Below are 26,926 nucleotides of genomic sequence, written 5' to 3' on the forward strand. Positions count from 1 at the left end.
TTTGGAACAATTTGAGGGTGAGTAAATGAAGACAGAATTTTCATCTTTGGGTGAACTGTCCCTTTAACTCTGAATGAGCTTCCACCAGAAACTTATTCACAAATATCTCCACAGCTACATGTAGATCTACACTATAGGCATTACAGGAAGGAAACATAATGTTTGCATATTTCTACACTCAAACAGGAAGAAAACAATGTTGCTAAATATATACCCTAAAATACACAGACTGTGCTTACATTGATCTTTTCTAATAGTCTTTCAATGAGTCTTCAAGCAGGAATCTATTGAATTTCAATTCAGGATTATTAGGGGTTTCAATTGGAAATATGACAAGTAATTTGTTACGGTTTGTTTTTAAAATTAGTAACACTATGGAATATCTATATTTATAGATTGTTAATCAAGAAGACATTAATGAGTAACAGATAGCTTTACACATGTTAGTTTTTCACAATCGATGAAGAATATTACCTAAATGTTTTTAGCGGATTGGTCAACTATTTCCCTGTAGATTTTCTAAATGAATTTGAAACTATTGAATGAAATATACAGTGTTTACTCAATATGAGCAACCCAAAATCAAAGTGCTAAACTATTGACTAGTCAATGTTTGAATGCTGAATTCATTATTCATGATCTACATCGGGATGTTTCTGTAGACGTAGATTCTGCAATCTACGGCTATTCCTACAGTATACACAAATTACACTGAGGTTATTTATAACCAAATGGAAGACCATTCACACCGCAGAGTATGAAAGCTATTTCAAAATAGTTTAGTATGTAGTCTCAATGGCAAAACTGGCTACGCTTAAATGAACCACGGCAAACTTGAATAAACACCACATCTTTAAGTGCTTGAGAGACAACAGAGGAGGAGCCACTGAAGAAATGCACGAATTTCTCTCTCTGTCAACACTGAACTGGTCGTCTAAATCTATTCTGTCTTTATTATAAAGTAATTCTGCTTTACAAAACCCTAATGACCTTACACACGTCATGAAAATACTGTCCTAGTTAATGGTTTATGCCATCGACCAGAGACATAAAATATTCGTTTGCTTCTAAAGGTCATGACCTCTGACTTTAAGGTTGCAGCTTCATACAGACCCGACAGCGGCTGATTATGGTTGGTTGTGGTGTTGTCCGACGGACCGGTACACTGAAGAGTGACAATTAAGAAACACATTTACAAATGAGTGCAGTTCATACACATCTTATTTAAAGGGATTGTTCACCCCAAAATGAAAATTCTATCACCATTTTCTCACCCTTTTGTAATTTATGACTTTCTTTCTTCATCAGAACACAAAAGAAGATATTTTGAAGAATGTTGGTAACAGAAAACAATTGGTCCCCATTGACTTGCATTGGTTTTGTGTCCATGCAATAGAAGTCAATGGGGACCAATAGTTTCTCTGTTGCCAACGTTGTTCAAAATTTCTTCTTTTGTGTTCTGCAGAAGAAAGAAAGCCATACAGGTTTGAAATGACAAGAGGGTAAGTAAATGATGACAGAATTTTCATCCTGGTCACCAAAATATTTTATTTTTGGTTCAGTTACATCACCTGAACATTTTGTCGGGGTCAAGCGACGCCAGCCAGTAGCTGTAAGAATCCGGGTAGAAGTTACAGGTGCCACGGCCATGACACTCGATAAAGGGAATCCTCCGAAACTCTTCCAAACACGAACCTGGAGAGACCAGTGACTGCCCGGAACCTTCTGCACCTGCGCCTGTTTGCTATGAAACAGATCCCCGGAGCTCAGAGATATAATACCCCACAATTTTTGTGAAATCCATACATTCTTTTCCTTTTGAATGATGAAGTGATTCCAACAACTGTACAGCTTTCATCATAATAATTCAAGGTTGTTAATGTCATAGCTTACAAAAAATGTCTGACTCTTACCATTACAAAGGAGTAACCTTTCCACAGAGACAGCCATCCTGCAGGGCATTGCGGGATTTTTGTTGTCTGGCTGTGAACTGCTATTACATTAGCTGGTGCTTCACATACTGCACATCTGAGAGAGAGCGAAACTAAGTTCATTTGCAATTCTTAATTCAACTACTGAAAGAACAGTTCACCCAAAAATAACAATGTATCATTTATTAACCCTTGTGTAAATGACTTTCATCTGTGTAACACAAAAGAAGATATTTTGAGAAATGTCTCAGTCGTTTTGTGTCCATACAATGGAAGTCAATGAGAGTCATTGTTGTTTGGTTACCAGCATTCTTGAAAATATCTTCTTTTGTGTTCTGCAGAAAAAAGGAACTCATACAGGTTTGTAATGACATTATGGTGAGTAAATGATGAAAGAATTTTCATTTTTTTATCCCATTAAAGAAACAGTTCAACCAAAAATGAAAATTGTGTCATCGTTTACTCACCCTCGAGTTCTTCCAAATCTGAATATAGTCCTTGTTCTGATTAACACAAAATAAGATATTTTGAAGAATGTAGGAAAGCAAACAGTTCTGGGGCACTTTTGACTACCATTGTCATTTTTCCTACTATGGTAGTCAATGGTGGCCAAGAACTCTTTGGTATCAAGTATTCTTCCAAATATCTTTCTCTGTGTTCATCAGAACAAAGAAATGTGTACAGATTTGCAACAACTCGAGGGTGAGTAAATAATGAAAGAATCTTTATTTTTGGGTGAACTGTCCCTTTAAAGTGAACTACCACAAAGAAGAATTCCTAACAAACATTGTTATTTATTGCCGTCATATAGATTAATATAAGATCACATACAACAGCTCAAAATTGCAGAACAACAGGGCATAAGCAAAACCAATCTGGCAAAATGTGTTTACCTGCTGATGTACTCTTCCAGTATGTCACCAGAGATAAACGGTTTGTCCCTGGATATCGGTTTGTCTGTAGACAGCCAATAGGAATAATCATTTCGAGAGGCATAGCGGCAGGTGTTGTCAGGATTACACACCACGAAAGGCATGGTGGAAAACCTCTGCATACAGCTTCCCAGCGTTCCTACACACACACACACTGATTATTTCCCTGCTTGAAATGTGTGTGTTTGTGTTTTTAATTAAATGTGGCTCTTCGGGACTGTATATTTTTGTTTATAATGTGCTCACATACTGTATAATTGTTCATTTCACATTTTTCATACTATATGTGCATACTGTATGTGTGTCATCCTGTCAGTGTTTGTGTGTATGTTTGGCTGCGATTCATGCCTAAATCTTGCCCATGTCCACGGTTATTGCCGTGGATGAAGAGAAGAGAATATCCATCATACAGACGTCTCGATCCATTGGGGCAGGGTGGCACATTTATTTTCTGACTATGCTTGGTAAAAAGAAACCCATCACTTGTGCCGTTTGCCAATGGTCCCTGGGGACCAACTGCACCCTTGCGACCCACTTCGCCAGACAACCCAGGAGCACCTATGTAAAGGACCAGACGATTTTTGTATAGTATGTGGTTTCTCTCCCAGACAAGTGATCAAATTGATTTTATGAAGAGAATGAGGATAAAATAGGAGATTTTCTTGGAGATAATAGCATTTTCTCTTGCCTTCCTGTCCTGGTGGACCAAAGTCTCCTCTCGGGCCAGGGTTTCCAGGCCATCCAGGTAAACCAACTAGGCCTGTGTCTCCCCTACTCCCTTGTGTTCCTAAAATGAATTATGTAAGATTAATATAACTGCTCAAGAGAAGTTTTTGGGTGTGATTTGTGTGTTTTTGGCTTACCTGGAGGACCATGTAATCCTTGAGGTCCAGATATTCCTTGTGGTCCTTTCTCACCGACTAGGCCAGGTAAACCAGGGTCTCCTGGAATTCGGATGACCTCAGGCACCACATCATAACCTTTAGGACCTAATACAGTATAAAAGTTTATTCATTCATGTTTTTTTGTCAATTGTTGTAAGAAACTTTGTTGTTGTGTAAACTAATGATTGCCATGACAAAAACAAATCTGCTAAAATCTTTTGGCTTCACATGCAAATAACATGATTATCGAACAACTCAGATTTTCAAAAACCATTAAGTCAGGATGGAAGTTTGATAAAGCATCACCAGTAATGAAATATCACCTTTAGATCCAGGAGATCCTTTAAAACCTTTTGACCCAGGAGGGCCAGGTGGGCCACAATTTCCTTGTTGACCTGCAATACAAGATCAAAACACATTTTAAACACAATATACATTTAACTACCAGTCACACATTTTTACATTTTCATAAGAACTACATCTAATTAGGATGTCTTACCATTTGGCCCCATGCAACCCAAAGGCCCCATTTCTCCTTTCACACCCCTGTAGCCAGGATCTCCATCTCTACCCTGGAAAAAAAAATTGACCTCAGGTCTTAAAAATGTAATACAACAGCAAATCCGGTGTGCTTCAGAATCTTGGTTTTCAATTTTTCTTTAACCTACTGTATAAAGGGCATTTAAGTTTGCAGGTTGTATTCTACAAGTTTCTCTAAAAATACACATGATGATGTCAAAATAGTTAGAGATCTGCTAGGGTTAACTAGCATGCACATTTGTCTTTAATGTCCACTTACTGGTGTTCCTGGAAACCCCCGCTCACCAATGCACCCAGGCAGCCCTCCATGGCCCAGTGGCCCAAAGACGCCTTTATCTCCCTTCATTCCTGGACCAGGAGGACCGGGAGGCCCACCTGTTCCCTTGAAACCTGCATTTGCATATACACACACAGAATTAACAGGACGTGAAGTTGTTAAAATTCAAGACACTCAAAGACGACTAACTACCTTGTCGACCAGGTGGTCCCATTGGTCCTCGATCCCCTTTTGGCCCAGGAATGCAGATTCCAGCTAAACCTTTACATCCACGTGGCCCCGGATCTCCAGGCAGACCAGGGGGACCAAGATCTCCAACTGGCCCACAGGGTCCTGGTGGCCCACATAATCCTTGAGGTCCGGGTTCGCCTTTATTACCTAAAATTGTATATACACAACACGTATCATACAGACATAGTTAAGTGATAAAGATCTACATTTAAAACTGGTCAGCTTTAGTGACTTACCTTTCTCACCCATGTAACCAGGTGGACCAGGATTCGCATTGACAGTGGCTGAAAATAAAATGAGGATTGTTTAATAAGAGTAATCCTGCATGTGTGTATATGCATGTGCTTGCATGTGACGTCTTACGGCCTCTATCTCCTTTTGTTCCAACTGGCCCAGGAATACCATCCCTTCCTTGATCTCCACGGGGTCCCGGAGCTCCAGGATCCCCACACGGACCAGGAATACCTTGAGAAACAAATAACACAGACACTTACATGCATTCAAGCCTTTAAGGTTAGTTCTTCATCTAAAGATGATCTAAAGTTGTTAAAGAATCAGGTCATACCTGGTGCACCAGACGGCCCTCGATATCCAGGTGCACCTGGAAGACCATCTAAACCATTATCACCAGGAGGTCCTGGAGGTCCTTATAATGAGAAACAGAAACAAATAGTTAGAGGATGAAATTTTACGTAAAGATTTACCCAAAATGAGAGAAAAATGGTGCATACATTAGGATTGGTATGACAAATAATTTCATGAATACCTGGATCTCCTGGAACTCCAGTTTTGCCTTTTTCCCCAGGACGCCCCGGTAAACCTTGGAGACCAGTATTCCCAAATATACCCTTGTCACCCTTTCCACCTTTATTCCCTGGACAACCTGGCTCACCCTGACAGAATCAGAAAGAACGAAAGTGGGTAGCAATTGTAATATCTGTGTTCATTTGCTTTGAAAAATAACATCCGTTTTAAAATGTAGTAGGCTGTCTACCCAGCTGCCTAGCAAGTATAATCAAGTAAAAAATGCATATTTCTTTTAATACTTAAAGTACCTTAAAAGGTTCTAATGAAATAAAAATATAGATGTCCAGTATATGTACCCTCAATCTGGGTTATGATAAAACCTAAAGTTTTGTTACTGGCATATTAAATAACCCCGAATTATAGGAATCAATACCTGTTCACCAGGTACTCCTGGAAGCCCGAGACCAGGCTGGCTGGGTTCACCTTTGATCCCCTTTGGTCCATCAGATCCTGGCCAACCAGGAGTCCCAGCCTCCCCATGACCACCAGGTGAACCTTTGCTACCTTTCAAGCCTGTAAGAATAAATCACTACATTTAAATATGTAAAATTATATTAAAGCATCACTTCTGTTATAAATGAGTTCAATTCAAGGCACTTATTAATTGGTGTGCACATGAACCTACCCGGAAACCCTGTAATCCCTGGATTCCCACAGCTGCCATCAATACCCGGATTTCCAGGAAGCCCCCTTATGCCAGGGTCACCAGGAGGACCTAAGAATGAGATGTACACTTGTCTTCTAATATTTATAGCATGCTTTTTAAGCAATATGTATGAAGAAAGGCATCTGTACCTGGTGGACCAGGATCACCCTGAAGTCCATTCTTTCCACATGCTCCATAGTTGCCTGTGATTCCCTGGTCGCCTTTAGAACCAGGGAGACCAAGAATACCTAAAACATAGTATTTTACAATTAATGTCTGAGAAGGTTTGAGGAGCCACCAACAAAAATGTAAAAAGTACATGGTGTAACCCAGAGGCTGAAAAGTCACCTGGTAAGCCGGAGTCACCAGGATCCCCTGAAGACACCATGCTTGTCGGCTCTCCTTTGGGACCAACGGCACCACGGTCTCCTGGTGTTCCACATTGTCCTATATTACCTGGCACTCCATTGCTTCCAATTAAACCTGAGAAGAGATCATCACTATCATTATGATAATTTCATCAAACAATACACATAAACAATTATTTGTATTTACTTAAACCTTTAGATCCAGGGGGTCCAGGAGGTCCAGGATTTCCATCTGATCCGCATGGGCCAGTGCTTCCAGGACTCCCCTGATGTCCCCGTTGACCTGAAACAAGCAAATAGAATAAATGTGAACTCAAATTGGTTAACAAGTATATCTATGTCTAACAAGTATGCTATGCTTGAGTGTTCATGTATGTTGAGTACCTGGGACACCTGGTAAGCCATCTCGACCTTTGAAACCTTTCTGTCCCTGGTTACCAATCAAGCCTGTCTCTCCATTTCTCCCAGGTATCCCAACCTCACCTGTTGGACCAGGTAAACCTTGCCCAGGTTGTCCAGTTTCACCCTGTGGCCCCTTAGGACCCTTCAGCCCTGAAGACATGTTACAATACGTCACAGGGAGTATGAGATGGGTTACTTGTGTGCTTTTGCTTTTCTAACAAATGTGAGATTTCTAACCTGTGTGTCCATCTTCTCCTTTCAGTCCTAAGGGGCCTTCATCACCTATGTCCCCTGCAGTACAGCATCCTGGAAGCCCTTCCACTCCAGGCAAGCCATCAAACCCCTGCGCACCTGTCAACAGTGTGAAAACATGTGGGTGAATGTGTGCATTTGTAAGTGATTTTGATAAAAAGAAGAATTGTGTGTATACATATCAGTGCATGAAATCCACCAACCATGTTCTCCTGGTGGCTCATCCCTTCCATTTTGACCTGGACATCCACGTGGTCCTGGACTGCCACAGTCTCCTGAATCCCCAAGGGTCCCTTCTTCTCCTGGCAGCCCCTGCCGACCCATGGGCCCTGGACTGCCGAATGTTGTGTCACCCTATAGATACAATTGAAGTTTATTGTCAGTCTGTTCTTTATCAATACAGATGCACAGCCAGCTGACAAGCTCCTTCCAATGGTACATATTCCCTCCATATCACTGCTCTGACCTTTGTTCCTGGCAGCCCTGGGGATCCTGGTGGGCCAGGGCGGCCTATGTATCCTAAACCAGGTGGACCTGAACTCCCCTTCACACCCTTATCACCTTCAAAATGAAAGAAATTGAGATCTGAGAAGAGAAGCACCCATTTGACGACACCCATCCAAAGCCAACATTAGAGTACAAACCCATGACCTACTGTACCTTTAGGACCAGTAGGTCCACAAGCTCCCAGTATTGACAGCCCTTTCACTCCTTTTAGCCCAGCTAGTCCGGGGAATCCTTGAAATCCGTTGTCACCTGTATTACCTTTAACAAACACAGAGACGAATATCTTCATCTAATCTACATCTGGTTCTCTGTGCAGTTGTTTATCCATCGAGTCTGCTTTACCTGGAGATCCTGGTAGACCAGGTGTACCACGGCGTCCAGGCATTCCCGGGTCTCCGGGCATCGACTGTAATAATCCTGGAGATCCTTTCTCACCTGTGTGATGTAACTGTAATATGTGAGTTTGTTCTTTCACTTCCACACCACTAGTTGTCCTTCACTGCTGTTTGTCATCACTTCTATTAGAAATGCCATTGTCTTTTGTTAACCTAGACTCACATGCTTACATCCTTTCATATATTCATGCATACCTCGTTCTCCTGGATTTCCCGGTTGGCCCACGACTCCCAAGCTTCCTTTTTCTCCAGATGGGCCTGGTTGGCCCACAGCCACAGGTCCCTGGTTGCCTGTTGGACCTGCGATACCAGGTCCTCCATCAAGTCCTGGGTCTCCACGGTTTCCTTTAGGTCCTGGAGGCCCCTAGAAAAACCATGGTAAAAACATTTCAACGCGGTTCCTGGGTTTCAAAACTGGTAAAAACTATCCGAAAACGAACCAGGTTTCCTTTTGCTCCTGGTGGGCCTTTATAGCCAGGGTTTCCAGGCGTGCCATCTCTTCCATGTATCCCAGATGGTCCCGCAGCACCAGAGTTACCTTTCTGGCCATTCTCCCCAGTCTCAATTACTGACCCCATGTCTCCTTTGGATCCTGGGGGCCCTGGTAAGCCTTGAGGACCTAATGAACCCTTGTAAAGATTTTGATTCTCGTTACAGACATGTTCAACAGTTCCTTGTTGAAGCAACATGCGTGAGACGCATTTGCAGATCAGCAGGTACAGCAAAAAAATCTTTAAAACATAGGTGTGCTGGTAAACTCACCTGAGGGCCAGATTGACCCTCTGGGCCTCGATCGCCTTGAGATCCTTTGATACCTTGATTCCCAACAACGCCTGCACAAAGACAGCCATTTATTAAATGTTCTCCTATCTGTTGTTGTTGCCAAACCCAACCAATCTGTAAAATCCCAATGAGCTTTAACATGGAGAGATGACTTCACCAGGGTCTCCAGGTTGACCAGCATCTCCACGTGGTCCCGGATGTCCAGGGTCAGCATCAATGATGACACACGACATGCACAGATCTCCTCTCTTACCTTATAAACAAATGAAGAACAAGCTTTATTCACATTTATCTACTCAGGTAATTGCAAAATAGACAATTATTTAATGAAATGTTTTGAGTTTGTGTGTGCAAGGTCAAATCTGACAGCATGTCACAGGTGTAAACTTGAGGACAACAATAAAACCTGAAACATTCCTATATTCAATTCAATGCCAAAATAAATATGGTTGATGAATCCCACCTGGTTTTCCAGGATCTCCATGGAAACCCTCAGGGCCTTTTAGGCCTTTCTCACCCTGAAGCCCTCCTTGTCCCACATGGGCAAAAACATCTGAGGAAGGGAACCAGACACATAGGAAAACACACCAGGGTTGATGTCCTAGATACTTTATTTCTGTGCTTGCTGAAAAATATATGTCCCTTGTGGAATCTTTAAATCTTACGATAACATCATTTTTTTACTTAATTAAGATTCTTCAGAAAATAGTTAATGCCACAATGTCTTGCTCTATGAATAAAATAAATCCAAGATGGCAGACAATGTGTGAAAGTATTATAATTTTAAACTTCAACTATATTGTTCTACAAATGTTGCTAATGTTCCTATTGAAAGTAAATAGAGGAAACCTACTTGGTGTTCCTGGAGATCCACGGTCACCGAGGGGTCCCCGTTCTCCTGGTGGTCCATCATATCCTTTAGGTCCACTGACGTAAGGTGCTGGTTCTCCTTGTTCCCCCTTTACACCCCTTAACCCTGGAGGACCTGGATGTCCTTGAGGTCCAGGTTTAGCAGTCCCTGACGTATTTGAGTAACAAAGACGTTAAATGTGTGGTTGTGTGTACAGATGTGTGGTTGACAAACAGAGCGATATAGATATTTACCTGGTGGTCCTGGATTTCCTGGAAAGCCAAGGAAACCTTACAGAAGACAATTTTAAAGGAATCTTATTAGTTAATGTTTCTTTAATCTTTCAACAGGCTTGAGTTAGATCATTGTTAATATCTATGATTTGCTACTTGCTTGTTTGTTGGACTTCGTTTATCTTTATCTAGCTTTGTTGATTGTTTTTAAGCAACACAACATCAATTAATTTAGTAATTTAGTTACTAACCTTCACTTCCTCTGAGGCCACAACGTCCTGGTGGCCCGAGAAAACCTTTTGGACCTTTAACATTCCCATTTACTTCAATGAACTAAAAATAGACATGAACATCACGTCTAAAACCAAAATATTATCTACATTCCATTAAAGAAAATTTAAAAACTGTATAATAATACTTGAACTAGATGTATAGGGCAAGTACCTCTCCAGGGAGACCAGGGGGACCAGTGTCACCCTTCAGACCCTAATGTGAACAAATACAAAAAGATGAATTTAGGAAGGACTGAAATGAGGTCCATTTAAAAAGAGAATCCAGACAGAAACAGTAAATATACCGTTTCCCCAGCTATCCCAATATCTCCTTGATATCCGGGATCTCCACGCACACCCTGTGAAAACACATCACAAATGTCTTAAACCTTCTGTTCCATTCAATCGTTTCTTGATTTTTTTAGATTGAATGTCTGGATTGGCTGGTTAGCTGTGATGGGTTAAGTTCTTACCGGTTGGCCGACCTCGCCCTCTAGTCCATCCAAACCATTTTTACCCTGAAAATCAAAAACCAGTATAACACATTAGCATAAACTCATTTGATTGAGGCCATAAGAAATACAAAATCTCTGAATATAAAAGCCAGAGTTTATGATATTTTGGCTTATGTGAGTTGTGTCTTTTTATTATATAATGTGTATAATGTTATTAACCAGGCCGCCGGGATCCCCTGTTTCCCCTTTCTCCCCCTCGGGACCAGGAGGGCCAGGAGGACCCTGTGGAGCACAGCGAATAGGATTTGTCAATAAAAATATCATTTAAAGGTCTTCACAATTACAAAAACAAACAAACAAACATAACATTTCTGTATGTGAGTGTATTTGTTTCCTTACACATAGTCCAATGCAGCCAGGGTCTCCAGGATCACCCAGGTCACCCTGAAAACAAAAAAGTGACAATAAAAAAACATATTTACAAGTCAAGTTTATTTATATAGCACTTTTTACAATGTTGCTTTGTTTTAAAGCAGCTTTACATGAAAAAAAGAAAACACAGAGAGGTAAATGAGTGTAAAGAGTACAAACAGAGAGGACCATCCTAATAAAAGCAATGTTAGTGGAATTTGCAGAAGATAATCTAATATCAGCAGTGTCCTGGTGAACAAGCCAACACAGTACGGTGGCAAGGAACCAAAACTCCAATGATGAAAAAATGGAGAGAAAAAAACTCAGGAGAAACCAATCTCAGCCCGGAGTGCCAGTTCTCCTCTGACACATTACAGCTGCAGTCAGTGACGTTTAAGTAAAAGTAACTGAGTAAATGTTTATGATTAACAGGGAGAGACTATTAGTAGTAATTTTTTGAATTTACGTTTGTTGAAAAGAGTTTAGATATGATTTTGTGAAGTCTTATTTTGTGACCGATATCAGACAACAGAGGGAGGTTTAGGCAGGGATAATAATGGAGGCATAATGTAACTGAGGGCAGCTTACATACACATACATATATATAATATATAGCTGTAGGTTACCTTAGGCTCCTTTGGACCTGATGCAAATAACTTGACACCTTTGTCTCCTGGTATGCCAGACAGACCCCTGTCCCCCTGCAACAGAGCCACATCAAATATATGAGTTACATAACAAAAGCCTGAACAGATAACACGATCTAGTTTGCTCTTAATGTTCACATTAGGTGATGCACAAAAATAAATTAAAGAGTCAAAGTTCAGAAGTATAGTGTCTGTTTGGCAATACTGACCTTCTGACCTCTGGGCCCAGGTATTCCTATGCTTCGACCCTCGATACCCTAAACATAATACACACACATATGTATACCCATACTTGTCATGTTAGGAATCTATGTTATCAGGACTAACCTTCTCTCCCTGCAACCCTGGAGTCCCCCGTATTCCCTATAGATATTTTTAAATGTGGTCAAGTTAGATAAATACATCTTTGAAATGAATACAAAAAGGATTTAATCACATTGTCATTTTTCTCAATAATAAAGATCAAAATGCTGAATAACTTACTGGTGTACCTATAGGGCCTCCTGGTCCAACTGGTCCAAGTAACCCCAGTGACCCAGGCTTTCCCTGCACATCCACAACCAGACAACTCAACACACTGTTTGTCCATGTGTTTCTTCTTAATGTCAATCTTATAATGAGTCCTCTTACCTTCACTCCTTCTTTCCCTGGAAACCCACAAAGTCCCTTCACTTGCTCAGACGGAGAGAAGTATAAAGTATCTCCCTAATAAAGACGAGAATATTTGGTTACATTGGCTTGGTCATAAGGTTATTTCATTAAAGGAAATATTAAAATGGACACATCACCCAGTTAAAACTAAAAAACATAACTAGGGATTTTTAAGGTCCTACTTTGGTTTATGGAGTGTCCAACAACAAGTTTATGTACAGAAGGTACACTATTATTTCATAATAATAGCTAGTTACTTTTACCTTACTTCTTGACTGACTCTCAAATGATTCGTTCCGCGATTCATCTGTCTAATCCCCTCCCTTCCGCTAGCCTAGTCTGATGTGATTGGTCAGATGGTCTAGTCTGCTGTGATTGGTCTACCGCGAATGAGGCTCACGCGCTACAGTGTTTGGGGGAGAAGAGTGAAGTTTTCGCGGGCAGTCCTAGCAAAACGTAGGCGGGACTATATGTAGCGACGTAAATCCGCGGCAGTCCACGACTCGGACTAGGGACGACTCGTTTGCGTGATTCAGAGTCGACTCCCTTTTTTCCAAGCCCATAACTTTGTTATTCATTCACCTTCGGATTTACAACTTGGCAGACTGCTTACTTTCAAACACGCCAACATTACACACAAATGTAATTTTCATGATCTCATGTTATGTACTCTTTAAGGTCTAATGGTTTCATTATTTCCTCACCCTCATGTGATTTCAAACCTGTATGACTTTCATTCTTCTGCAGAATACAAAAGAAGATATTTTGAAAAACGTTGGTAACCAAACAACACTGGCCCAAATTGCCTTCCATTGTATGGATACAAAACCACGAAGACATTTCTCAAAATATCTTATTTTGTGTTCCACAGAATCATATACAGATTTTACAACACAGTAAATGATGGCAACATTTTCATTGTTGGATGAATAATATATGTACAGTATATACATTATTATGTATATACTGTACATTTGTAAACTTCATATATTTATACTTTTTAGGTATTCATAACACTTAAAAACAAATAAAAACACACCTTAGGTCCTTGGATGCCAGGTTTTCCCTGAAACAAACATTTTACACTAGTTTGGTTTAAAATACACACATAGCAAATAAGAAAACACAGAGACATGAAAAATAGCAGTGTTTGGTGCAGTTTAAAACTTATTTTTTTTATCTCATTAAACTGTTTAAGTAAAATAAAGCTGATTATAGAAACACAGCTGTTTCCGGTTCTTATGTGCCAACTTTATTATTTCATTTAATACATCACCTGTTGGCCAGGATATCCCTTCAATCCAGCAATGCCTGGGGAACCAGGCTCACCCTGAAAAAAAGCACAAGTAAGTTATAGATACAAAGTGTTAAAAATCTGAAGGTGAGCAGGACACAGAGTTTTGGTGCATTACTGAATTAAACCAAGATGAAAATGACTTGACTAGAATGTAATTTGAAGTCCAGTACGTAATAATACTACTATTTATACATGATAAATCACAACTTGTTCACAAATGGTAAGTTCTTTGTCTACCTTTGTGCCATTGCATCCTGGGAGACCCGGAGTCCCCCTAGGCCCCTCTTTCCCATGGAGCCCCTGAATAAGAAAAACATAACCTACTTTAATGAGTTACTGGCCAACCCTGATAGCACACATCTCGGCGACGTCAATTTGTTGTCTGCATTTACATCTGCAAGACGTCTCTGAGATGTTGACATCTAGAAGATGCCTGTAAGATGTTTTTGATTATGAATGTATGTAAAATTGCCTTTTAATCAGATGTTGTTACACAGAGGATGTTTTTTTCAGATCTTTACCAGACAGACGTACCTGTGCTACCTGGAATATAGTAATATGAGGGTGCTTGAGACCCCATCCCCAAACAAACGGGGATGACATTATTATTAATAGCTTACATGCTTACATAAAGTAAACAAAAACGTTTCAAAATAGTGTGGGCGAGGTAAACAATTTTCTGCTGGTATATCAAGTGTAAAATATTCTGAAAACGTACAGGAAGGCCTGGTGAGCCAAAGTATCCTGCTTCCCCTGGACTTCCCTAATGATGAGAATTAAAAAAAGAGCACAAAATTATGTACTTTTCAATTATGCAAAGGTCCCAGAGATTATATATTAGTGCAGATGCAAACAGCATACCCTAGAACCTTTAATTCCGGGTGGGCCTGGAATTCCCATATTTCCCTATGATAAAAATGTATACATTATTAGTATTAAACCACGCCATCCATGATACATAAAAATCACAATGATGACATGAAAATTCACCCAGATACTGGACAGTACGTACAGCCACAGGAGTGACATAAAGTCACCCAACAGCAACATGAAAGAATGCAAAGATGAATGAAAGTTGTGAAAAAATAAGCCTTATTCCATCTAATTATTTCTGAATCTGAACTGGTTATAAAATACATTTGCATTATGTTGTTTTTAACATGAATATGAACTTCAGTTTTCTTTTCAGTATTCAAGCTCTGCAAACATTGTTAACATTGTTGGTAAAGTTTTTTTTTTTTTGACCGGTTTGTTTCAATTGTCTGCAAATAAATAATAAAACATTATTTTCATTTGGAATTTGAAAGAAATGTTGTCACTAGTCCACAAACAAAAATGATCTATTTACTTAAACACATACAATTTGTATATTGATGTCATATATTTTGATATTGTTATCTGTGAGGTATTAACAAAACCGTAAATGACACACTTTTGGACCAGGGATTCCAGGAGGGCCTTCTTTTCCTCGATGCCCTTGAACTCCTTGTACACCATCCAGCCCAGGAAACCCAGACGCACCCTGAGAGAGGTACAGATATAGAGGAGTCATGGTCTTATTCAGCAGGTGTCATTCAGAAAACCATTAGCACAATAAGAGATACAGGTACAATGTTTTCTGCAATAGACCAATCTAGTTCCATAAAACGTGAAATGTTCAATACAATGATAACTAGCATGTAAACAAAAGGAGAGAAACATAACATAAAAACGGGTTAAACAAACATAAAAAGAGTTTCACAATGAAATGTATTCTAGAACCGAATGACCTCAACAAACCCAACTGAGTAAACTTGTGTTACTGGATGTCATTTTAAGATATGATGCACATTTTTAAAGTTATTTTCAATTATCCATCAACAAAGAGATCAAAAAGAGCTGGTCTTCTTTTAGAGGAAGGTCAGCGATTCAGCCAAATACCTTTGCATGCATCAGATCCCATTAATAAGACCCTTGTCTTTTGTTGCAGTGAACATACCATGCCAGGTATGCCAATCATACATGTATAGAGAGAACTGGAACACAGACACGGTGACACAGAGGAGCAGATGCGTGACTATTTTTATCTGATATGGACACCTGGGTGGCCAATTCATCCATATCTGTTGTGCCAAGTAGAAATATCGAGGAGACCACCCACAACCATAAAACAACATTTTTTTAATATGTTGTAGCCAAGCACCCAATATTCCAGTTATCATAACAGCCACAACCAACCATTTATTTTCAAGAACTAGACACATTTTTCAAGTGTTTGAGTTATTTGTTCTCATTTGTGTTAAAAAGTTACTTTGTGTTTGGTGATTATTTTATCTCAGAAAACTTGATGGAGTTGTTAGGCATGTTTCAAATAACTCGACACAATATCAACTTTGTCTCATGTTTCTGTAATTGTTCCAGATCCGTAGAAATATCTTTGTTCTGTTGAACACAATGAAAGATATTTGGAAGAATGTTAGCAACTGACAGTTCTGGGGCACCGCTGACTACCATAGAAGAATTTTTTTAATGATAATAAGTGCCCCAGAACTGTTCGCTTTCCTAAATTCCTCAAAATATCTTCCTTTGTGCTCGACAGAACAAAACATACACAATCATTTTTCCTACTATGTCAGTCAAAGGTGCCTCAGAACTGCTGCTAACATTCCTTCAAATATCTTTCTTTGTGTTCATCCGTGTCTTTGTGTTCATCCCTTTAAAGGAGTAGGCTAGTTCACCTTCAAAATGAAAATTCTGTCATCATTTACTCACCCTCTTGTCATTTCAAACCTGTATGAAGAAATTCTTTCTTCCGCAGAACAAAAAAGAAGATATGTTGAAAATATGTTGTTCACAGCCCCCCATTCACTTGCGCTGGTTACAACAGAAGTCAATGGGGGGCTGTGCTGTTCTGTTACCAACGTTTTTCAAACGATCTTCTTTCGTGTTGTGCAGAAGAAAAAAAGTCATACAGGTTTGAAATGAAAAGAGGGTTTGCAAATGATGAAAGAATATTCATTTTGAAGGTGAACTACTCCTTTAAATGATCTTTGGTGGACAGATAAAAAGGCATGGTTACAGTATGGATAAAGTCATAGGCTGTAGACACCATAGCTCAGATAATTTAGATCATTTTGGATATAATCGAAAAAAGTTTATAATAGTTCAGAGATTACTGAAAAGTAGTGAATCTCGAGTGCTACCAGAAGGGGGCAGCACTTACATACAGTTTTTATCATACAGCTCATCAGGACATCTTCTGAGTCTACTAGACACTCTCTCATGTGTGTACTCATACTCTGTCAGAAAAAAAGGTTTAAATTCTTTTTTGTCGCTGGAGTGGTATCCTAAGGTTTTTTGTTCTTTTACAGGTATACAGAACATACTATAATGTTGTACCTTTTTGGGTCAATTATTGTAACTCCAGGACCGGACCCCTTCTCAAAAGTGTGGGGAACGAGCGTCTGACAGACAGGCTACAGTACAGGGAGGGACGCGGGAGCTCAGCTCAACCAAAGAGGAAAATATAGCGGTGGTATTAGACAATGCATCCGATTTATGTTTTTACCAATGTTTCGTAAGGTGCATGTCACGTTGCACAATGAAAGAAATCAACAGTTGATTCTCCCGGCTGCCTAATATCACGTTTGAGCAGCTATATGCAGTCTAGAACAACTAAAACATTGACGTGCTTGTACACTTTATACATATGCAGTACATTTAACCATGCTTATTTCTTAAGCTAGTTTTTGCATGTCTTACGAAGAGTAAACACGTTTCTCGTCCATTTCCGTGCGTGGCCTCGAGCACACATGGGATCTTTTTTAAAGGGACACTCCACCCAAAAATGAAAATTCTGTTATGGATTACTCACCCTCTAGTTGTTCCAAACCTGTATAAATTTCTTTGTTCGGTTGAACACAAAGATATTTGGTAGAATGTTAGCAACTGAAAATTCTTTGGCATCATTGACTACCATAGCAGAAAAAATTATAATGGTAGTCAAAGGTGACCCAGAATTGTTTGCTTTCCTAAATCCCCCAAAACATCTTTTGAGTTCAACAGAACAAAAAATATATACAATACCTAGGAAACCATTCAGATAAGTAAATATAGCAATAGAAACGTCTTTTGGCAGTTGTTAACTTTGATTTGACACCGGAAAATAATTGGGCTAGTTTTCATTCCTTTTGGGCGGGTTTTGAGGGGTCATTGGGCTGCTTTCAGGAAGCTAGTTAGCAAGATCCCTGTGACCAGCAGCAATGACAAGGTAAGCTAACGTTTACATGATGACTAGCTAGAATTCTATATAATCTAGTTCAGTGATGGGACTATTTTGTATTTAAATACCTTTGAATTTTTTAAATGTATTTTGTATTTAAATGTGTTTAATCTTAGTATTTTCAAACTAAAATACTTTTTGCCAATCAACCTCCTTATTAGACCTCATGGATGGGCAGTGTTTCAAATACATCCATTTGAAATACAAAATACTATTATTTTGTAATAGTATTTTGTATTTAAATGCATTTAATCTTAGTATTTTTTTGTATTTATTTGTGTATAGCCTAGTTAATTCAAGAAATCAGCAGTCTAATAAAGAGGTTGATTGGCAAAAAGTATTTTGTATTTTGGAAATACAAAAATACAAAGACATTTTGTCATTTTAGAATGTTAAGTTCTACTTATTTTGGTGAAAGTAACTCAAAAGTAATACAGGAGTCATGTAACGTATTACAATTCTGAGACAGTAATATTGTAAAGTAAGGGATTACTTTTAAATAACAGTAGCAAGTAATCTGTAATGTATTACAGTTTGGAAGTAACTTGCACAACACTGATTATATATGATCTGTGTGAGTCTGTGTAAAGATGTATCTGTATTCTGATATTCTTACCGCATCGCCTTTAATTCCATGACAGTCACACCGGGATTTCCCACTGCAAGAACAGCCCTGTGAGAAAAACACAAGATACCTGCGTGAAACAAATATATGTGAACAAACATGAACACAGTATGACTTTGACTAGGTTTGTACATTTTCTGAAGGAAAATGATAAGGGTTAGCCCATGCAAACACAATGGTATAGTGTTGCACGGAGATCACTGATGCTAGTTAAAAGTGCCTGCTCGTTTGGTTGGATGCTCGCACCAACCAAAATATTTATGAGATGAACGCACACTCGGGATTTACAATGCTCCGAGTTTCCGAGTTAGGGTCATAGTAAGAAAACATGTCAGGCGCGATGAATGCGATTTAACACATATATTTATATTTACTTATTGCATAATCTGACACTGTTGACTACTTTGTAAACAAGTTTAACTTTGTTAAGCTGTTGGTCATGGTGGAAATAATGTCACATCTGAGTGACTAACATTTAAATGGTTAGTTATTTTATTTAGATTATCATCATTCAAAAAGTTATGATTGAATTGTAAGATTGATACCATATCGTTGTATGCATGTCATCCTGAAAGGGAGCAAAAATAAATCACGCACACGTTCAAAACCATTTTCAAATCAAAATGATGAACATTAGAGGCGCTGGACTCAGAGTGAACCTGTACAACGACTTCTTTCAGCATGCGCAGGTTGCGCAGACAGCGTATGACATCGCAGAACTGCGACTTCTCCGTGATCTAGAATTACTCTCGTGAGACTTGTATATCTCAATTGGATAGAGTACGCATCGATCCAGGAAGTCAAATATACTAATAGGGAAAATCGGCCGACTTTTATTGAAAATAATATTTAAAAGTTTTTAAATATTATTTTTTACCATAGTTTAGGTCATCACAGAGGGCCTAGAGGGCCCTGAGGGTTCGCTACTATGACAAAGCAAGTCTCCTGATGATATCAGATTGTTGAGGCTGTTGTATTGGGACAACCCTTGTGACTGCCATTGTGTGTGTGTGATGGAAGAGGTTGCAGTTTGTGACGAGCAGAGCAGGACGTGAGGGAACGGCACGAGGCCAGTGACGCGAGTGATAACGAGCCGGTCTCGCATCTCTCACGGTGGAGCTCGGAAGCATAAAAGGAGGAGCGACAATAGTTTAGGACGAGAGAGAACCAGGCCTGGATTTTGTGTTGTGTTGTGTTGCCGGCAGTCGACCTTGATGGAGCTGTCGGCACATTACTTTCATTTTGTTGTTTATGTATGTTAGTAAAAGTTTGGTTTAACGTTCGCCGGTTCCCGCCTCCTTCTTCCTATTCCTGGAACTTTGTTACACAGTTCTGTAGAATGGGAGAGTCTGTACAACATACAGACACTACGATCAGATGGACTGTGATATGGTTTGTACACCAGTTGTTTGGGTTTCACCGTGCATGTGACAATAACAAAAAAAGAGATATACACATGCCAACATATGTACACGTCAATGCGCTCACGTGCATGGAGGGAGAAATGAGATAAACAGCATTGTGGGGATTTAAAAGAGTGGTTCAGGAATGTTTATCAATTCAGAATCCATTTCACGTCATTTAAACATGTGATTTATATGTTGTTTGTGAGTGATGATGCTTGCAAAGGCCGGTATATGAACTTTGGTGAGTTTTGCGCATGTGCATGTTTATCTTATCAGTTGTGATGGATCTGTAGTCAGTGTTGTGGAATCAGCTTCTGAACCAGATGCCATAATGGAGATACCAAGATAATGGACCAGAGTCAGATAAAGACCTGCACTTGCCTGCAGGAAAAGAGAATGTTGAGGGTGCGCTTAAAAAAATGTTGTTGGCTGTTGACAGTGGCGTTTTGTAAAGATGCTTAGTGGCAACGCAGCATAATGCGAAGAAATTGTTTTTGAATACCGATGTGTTATTTATTTATCATCAGTATCTGATCTGATACCATCAATTTACTATGGTACTGTAACTCCACAGTATGTTTTTGTGAAACAAATATATACTTTAAAAGATAGCAGTGCAAGAATTGTGGGTTTAATTCCCAGGAAGCGCACACATACATGAAATGCAGTTCTCTTGGCCACCATTGACTACACAATGGGTAAAATGATAATTGCAGTCAAAAGTTTCCTAGAACTGTTTGCTTATTTACATTCTTCAAAATATCTTCTATTGTGTTCAACAGAACAAAGACATTTATAAAGCAATTTTTCGTACTATGGTAGTCAATGGTGGCCTAGTACTGTTTGGTTACAAGCATTCTTCCAAATATCTTTTATACAGATTTGGAACAACTCGAGGGTGAGTAAATGATGGCAGAATTTTCATTTTTGCGTTAACTGTTCCTGTAATGTACTGCAAAAAGTACAAAAGTTCATAAATAAATTGTTATGTTCAACATCAAGTTCCTGTTTGCCTAAACTCTGCTGATCAGTGACACATGTAACAAAATATCCGCAGCTACTGTGAGATCTGGAGATTATTGAGAAAGGCCTCAAGTCCTGGTGCGCACATGCTGTGGGCTTCCCCACGCTTCAAAGAGGACTGCAGAATGAGTTTATTTGTGCGCGCTCGCAGATGCACACAGCCTCTATGCAGGTAAGCTAAGGTGAAGTCACATGTTCTGACAGGTAAACACAGACGGACTCAAAACATGTCTTGTGTTAAACATCGATTCATCAATCATTCTCAAAATCATTTTCTCTGTCAAGGGATGCACCAATATGTACATTTTGGCCGATAACGAGAAGCAATAATTTTTGAACATTGGAAGCCGATAACCGATATATTGGTCGATATTACAACTAAATATTAATATAACATTTTCTGAAACTGAGAAATTATTTTTTCCCCCTGAAAATCGTGTACCAAGCCTACTTTACACTAATTCAAGATTCTTTAGCTTTTCAACTTTTCTGCTATAATGTTCATTTAATAAACAAATTAAAGATGTTCTTCCAGAGCAACCCAGATAGGTGTTCTCAATAGCCACAAGTCTAACAGGTCTCGAGACAGAAAGCATTCAAACAAATTGCTTTTGTACCTATAATTTACACATTCATAAATATTTACATACTACATTAACATGAACATTGTTTTGCTAGCAGTAAGTAAATGATCATGACAGAAAGACAGTCCTGTACTGGATTTTTACTGTGAGCAGCGTGCAGCTGAAGTGGTTCAACCAGAGGAAATGATTCATAATTTATCGGCTATAATATATCGGCTTAAATTTTATTATCTGCCGATATCGATAACATGAAAAATGACAATTTATCGGCCGATACCGATATGGCCGATAATTTATCGTGACGTGCATCCCTATTCAAAACCAGCACAAGGTAAAAGTCCCGCAATAATGACTGTATGTGATGCGAATGTGGGGTGTGATAAGAAGTGCGTAAAAGAATGAAAGAATGGAATGAAAATGGAGACAGCAAAAAAAATGTGTAATGTGAGCGTGGCAAAGCGCTCCTGTTGATTTTAAAATAGTTGAACCGAACCCAAATTAAGAGCAGTGCAGCAATGAAAACATTCCTAAGCGCCTCCCAGTCTCTCAGCCCACTGGAACAGGCTCCTGACTGACACACACACACAAACACACACATGCATGTATAGTTGTATATTCTTCGACACATGTCTGAAATAATCAAGCTAATGTTTATCTGCTTGTGAAAAACTGCCAAATGTCTCCTCACTTCAACATAAACTTCACGGTCAGGCTGTCAGTAAAACTCGTGCCCATGGAAGCCCGATGTGCCGGTGACTGACAGTCAAAAACAATTACACAGAATTGAAACAAATCAGTATGATGAGAAAACAGCTGTAAGACAGAGGTTAAATTACTTCATTGGTATTTTGGTAGAGTGTTTTAAGCATTTTTGATGGGTTTCTAGGATGTGGTTGCTAAGGTGTTCTGGATGGTTGCTAGGTGGTTATTCACTAGGCTAAGAGGGTCTACCCCGCCACTATTAAATTCGACCACTTTTAATACAATCTATGCCTTTCCACCTGTTTTCACACAAGAAACATCTGATTTATTAGAGCGCGGCTAGTGTGCTGATGGCGACCCGAGTTAGATTCCTGTCTCAAGAGTCCTTTGCCGATTCTGCTCCCCTATCTCTGCCCACCGCTTTCCTGTCTGATAGCACACCTAGAAGACATCTGTTTGATGTCTTCATTTTCATCTGCAATACTTCTCTGAGACGTCTGCTGTCAGATGTCATATAGACTTCTAGAAGATGTCTGTAAGATGTGCATGATTTAGAATGGATGTACAACAGCTCTTTCTGAGATGTTTAGCAGATGTTTTTACACAGCAGATGTTTTCCAGATCTTTAGCAGACATCTTACAGATGTACCTGTGCTATGTCCTATGACAAATGAAAAGCACCCTATATCTTAAAAAAAGAAACAACCTTTTTAAACAAGCCGTAGCCTGCACTACTCGTAAATCTGAATCATTGTATGCAAATGTGACATTAATTGTGATTAATGCTCAAACTAGACACAATAACGCACACACACAAACACACCTACTGTTGAAAAGTTCAGGATAACTTAACTCGCTAATTTGTATTTTTTCACACTTCTGAATAATAGCAAACACATCACAACAATACATTTATGCACCCTCATGTAATTTAAAACCTGAATGTGACTGTGGAACACACAAAAAATATATTTTAGGAAATGCCTCAGTCTCGAGTCAGACAGGTTGGGAATGTGACGAGGCATGTTAATAATGAAAGAAATGTTATTTGGTTAACTTTTGTTTGGGTGAATCTCTTCAAGTAGTTTAAGCATCCATCTTCAGATCATAAAGTTTGTAAGGTCAGAAGAACCTCAAGTGACCCAATACTTTATACAGTAATGCACATACCGTACAAAAATACACGTGGACTCCCATACACGTAAACTACCATACAGTAGATTTGTGAGTGTGCATCGGACACTATTCTATCCCATGATGCCACGGGAGCTGAGTTATGACGCTGTCACACGAGACTTTGAGCATGCGAAATACGTTCGGACGGTGCTGCGAAAATGGTCGGGAGGGATTCCTCCATCTAAATCATTAAATTGCCATACCAAGAAGTCAAGTTGTGACATTTTGATCTGCGAATTCGAATTCAGAGGTCAAAGTTAAGAATAATTAGGCTTGTTTAACAACGTCTACGTACATAGGTCAAAGAGCATACAGGTCACATGATAATGAGGAACATGGCAGATGCAGTATGTCCGAATGAATTATTTGAATGTAATTTCAGTATCTATTAATAAGAAAGCTATAAGGACTGTTAGGATTTGCTCTGCCTTTGATATCTTCTTGTAATTATGTTTAGATGATTGCCCTCTTTATTTATTATAAAAAAAATGTGGTTGATATTATGTGATGTATACGTATTCTTATATACGTTTCTGTTCTCTGCAATAAAAAAAGAAATGTATAGAATGTTTAAATCGGACGTGCGCCTGACCCCAGTTAACTTCCGGTTTGTGCTTGGCTAGTGTCTAATAATATAACTATTTATATTTAATTTAAGTTAATATGCATTTGTATTATTATTTTACTGTATAATAATTGTATTAAATAAACGATTTGTCGAATTTTATTGTATGCTCATTATAAACAATTTGTTGAATGGGTCCTGTAGTTTTGACGCATTTAAAGAAACTGTATTGACATCTAGCGGTTGAGCTTGGTATCGCAGTCTAAATTCAAAATATTGGAGAGACAAGTTTAGCCAAGTAAGGGTTCTTCTTGGTTTCTTTTGATTGTTAGCAGAAATAATCTAAAGGCACTCAATTGTTTGTGAATGTGTACCGGAAGTTAAGCTGGGGTCACAAAAGTTCGCATGCGCAGTAAAATTTGTTTATGTTGTTAAGATGAAACCGTCTGTTCTATATACACTACATAGAACGCACGCTCGATAGGTAGGTGCTTAATCCAAATCAGTCTGTACTGTGACAGTATGCGATTTCGGACGCAGCCACTGTCAACTCTGACTTCCTAAAGCTTGGAATGGCTGAGCTCGCTCTGTCCTTTTGATTGGTCAAACATGCAGAAAGATAAACGTGTGGCGGGGTCCATTCTGCCTCGGTAAATCCACTAGGCCTGACAACTGGTCCTACGCGCTTTGTCTGAATAGAGGGAATCTGAATCAACAAGCAGCTTGGACAATGAGCTGAATCCAGGGACAAAAAACACACAGGTCAGAGCGGGATATGGGATTAGAGTTTAGCAGAGGAGAAGAGACGACAGGAGAGGAGATGAGAAGAGAGTCTCTTGTGTTTCCCCTCTGATCTTTTTTCACTCCTTCATGATATCTTCACCCTCGGGGCAGATGTACAGGTTATTTCCTTCATAACATTCCTGGCATTTTCCCATCTTATTTCCCAAATTTCCATCCCAGCGCAGAAAACATCTCAGGCTTTCTTCAGATCTCCTCAGGCACACACAAGCCACTTTTGCTTGAAAACGAGAGCCTTAATCATGTTTTGACAAACCCTTTATGTAATTGACATAACATTTAAACCTCAAGCAACGCTCAAACCCAAAGGATATGACAGATTTACAGCTCTTAAATTTACTAAATAAATATAGAATATAAAATAATTATAAAAAGGATGTACTAATGTATGTTTAGTTTTGATATAGAGTACAGTATTTACATGAGACAAGTGTGTGTGTGTGTGTGTGTGTGTGTGAGAGAGAGAGATGGGTCTGGATAAGGGGCAGCATCTGCAAGACAGAACCTGCAAATAGATGTCTGCATGTGATAACAGAAGCCGTTCACATAGAATCATACTGACCACACAGTCACTTCTTAAACATAGCCTACACACACACACACACACCTAAAAATAAAAAATCCCCCAGAGAGAGAAACAATCAGCCATTTGTGTATTGTAATGTTCAAAAATATAGAAATGTAAGTAAACAATATTAAAATGGTTCACACCTTTAGCGTTATCCTCAAGTTGGGAAATACTCATACAAAAAGCGACACATCAACGAAATCAAATGGTAAGATGGTTTACTTTATGAAGTAATGTATTGAATTTCACATAAATTCACATACAATGGAATTGTATGAAAACAATAGTGGACATTTTTGGCCTCAGACAAACTTTAAACAATTGCCTGACCCAAAAATGGAGGTCGTTAAACAAAATACGAGACTTATAATTTAGAGTTTTTCTTAGTTATTGGACGTGACGGATAAAGCGCTCCTACTGGATTCTGTACAGTCAGAAAAGTATATGGATTTCAAGAGAAGTAGAACAGAACGGATTTCCTGTTTCCAGAATAGATTTATTCAATATTATTACATATCAGATCGTTTGCTTACCCCTCATCCTTACTGTCATAGTCAGGAAAACTGTATACGTGGTTGAATTATGAATGACCCTCTGGTGTTTATGTTTAAATTATACTTTAAATTATAGACAACATCACAGAAATTCTAATGGATTTTGGTTATAACAAAAATGGTACTGGTGAAAACTATAATGGTCTATATTTTGGTTACTGTTAATGTGTTGGGTTCTATTGGTGGGATGTTTTTTTGGCGCATGGGAACCAATAGAACACCATTAAATCCTGCTGGAATAAGATCCAAAACACGGTGCATAAAGGAATTTTGTATGGTTTCAATGGCATACATCTGACGGTTCATAGAAACCATTCGAATTTGGATTGCTTTTATCAGCAGAGTATTAATTATACTCACCCCATCAGTCATTGCTAGTGTAAGAAATCCAAGCAGCAACAGTCCAACAAGTGTCGTTCGCAATATTGAGCAAGAATCCATTTTCATCTTGATATTGGACCTGCGCACAGTTCTCACAGTCGGTCAATCCTCAGTCACCTCAGTCAAACTTTATTTATGCGTCCCGCACGGAAACGCAAACTCTCCAAATCCCTGCTACCATCTCAGGAATAAAGCGCAAACCTAAAACAATGCAAACATGATGCTTTGGGTGCATCAGTAAACCCACAGGAATCAAAGGCTAGAGGAAGAAAGATTGTTTGCGGTGATTACGCGCGTCTTGACGTCTCATTTATTACGTCATTCAAGCGCGGAGCAGCCGTGGGATCCCGTTCACTACCGGCGCTGGAAAAGTTTCTCTCGTCCATGTGAAAGTTTTCGGAGTCAATCGTGGTCCATGTTTGGGTGATTTATTTTGCGCATTGATGTAGGACCGCGGTGGCGCACGAAACCACAGGTCGCAGGTGAGCCAGAGTTAGATTTTTTGCATG

The 26,926-nt window shown here is 39.2% G+C and overlaps 2 protein-coding genes across 4 annotated transcripts in view; one reads left to right on the top strand and one right to left on the bottom strand.

The window, feature by feature from the left end:
- On the bottom strand, positions 1–26,408 carry col4a3 (collagen, type IV, alpha 3). The gene is made up of 52 exons (XM_057350574.1): positions 26,397–26,408; positions 18,649–18,705; positions 15,204–15,293; positions 14,633–14,677; positions 14,490–14,534; positions 14,009–14,071; positions 13,751–13,804; positions 13,514–13,540; positions 12,454–12,528; positions 12,307–12,369; positions 12,151–12,186; positions 12,033–12,080; positions 11,803–11,877; positions 11,165–11,209; positions 10,985–11,047; positions 10,784–10,828; positions 10,616–10,669; positions 10,483–10,524; positions 10,290–10,371; positions 10,060–10,095; positions 9,809–9,973; positions 9,419–9,508; positions 9,113–9,208; positions 8,935–9,005; positions 8,613–8,801; positions 8,368–8,536; positions 8,120–8,212; positions 7,931–8,035; positions 7,737–7,831; positions 7,474–7,624; positions 7,256–7,369; positions 7,001–7,168; positions 6,810–6,899; positions 6,597–6,731; positions 6,398–6,496; positions 6,228–6,317; positions 5,976–6,115; positions 5,562–5,688; positions 5,361–5,441; positions 5,159–5,260; positions 5,032–5,079; positions 4,757–4,942; positions 4,547–4,677; positions 4,247–4,319; positions 4,071–4,142; positions 3,727–3,852; positions 3,552–3,650; positions 3,212–3,421; positions 2,825–3,002; positions 1,914–2,028; positions 1,572–1,744; positions 1–1,165 (listed from the first exon to the last, which is right to left on the bottom strand). The coding sequence occupies exons 1-52, from the start codon at positions 26,406–26,408 to the stop codon at positions 1,090–1,092; spliced, it is 4,914 nt and encodes a 1,637-aa protein (XP_057206557.1). The 3' UTR covers positions 1–1,089.
- The window catches only part of col4a4 (collagen, type IV, alpha 4), a 32,190-nt gene continuing 30,832 nt past the window's right edge, over positions 25,569–26,926 (top strand). For 2 of the 3 annotated variants that reach the window (XM_057350803.1, XM_057350806.1), the window contains exon 1: positions 26,402–26,899. The gene's annotated coding sequence lies outside the window, so the exon portion shown is untranslated. Of the gene's footprint in view, positions 25,691–26,401; positions 26,900–26,926 lie in introns of those variants that run through there. The other variant, XM_057350805.1, reaches the window with a different exon arrangement.

This window comes from Triplophysa rosa, linkage group LG14 (genome assembly GCF_024868665.1).
Source record: "Triplophysa rosa linkage group LG14, Trosa_1v2, whole genome shotgun sequence".
Classification (NCBI taxonomy): domain Eukaryota; kingdom Metazoa; phylum Chordata; class Actinopteri; order Cypriniformes; family Nemacheilidae; genus Triplophysa; species Triplophysa rosa.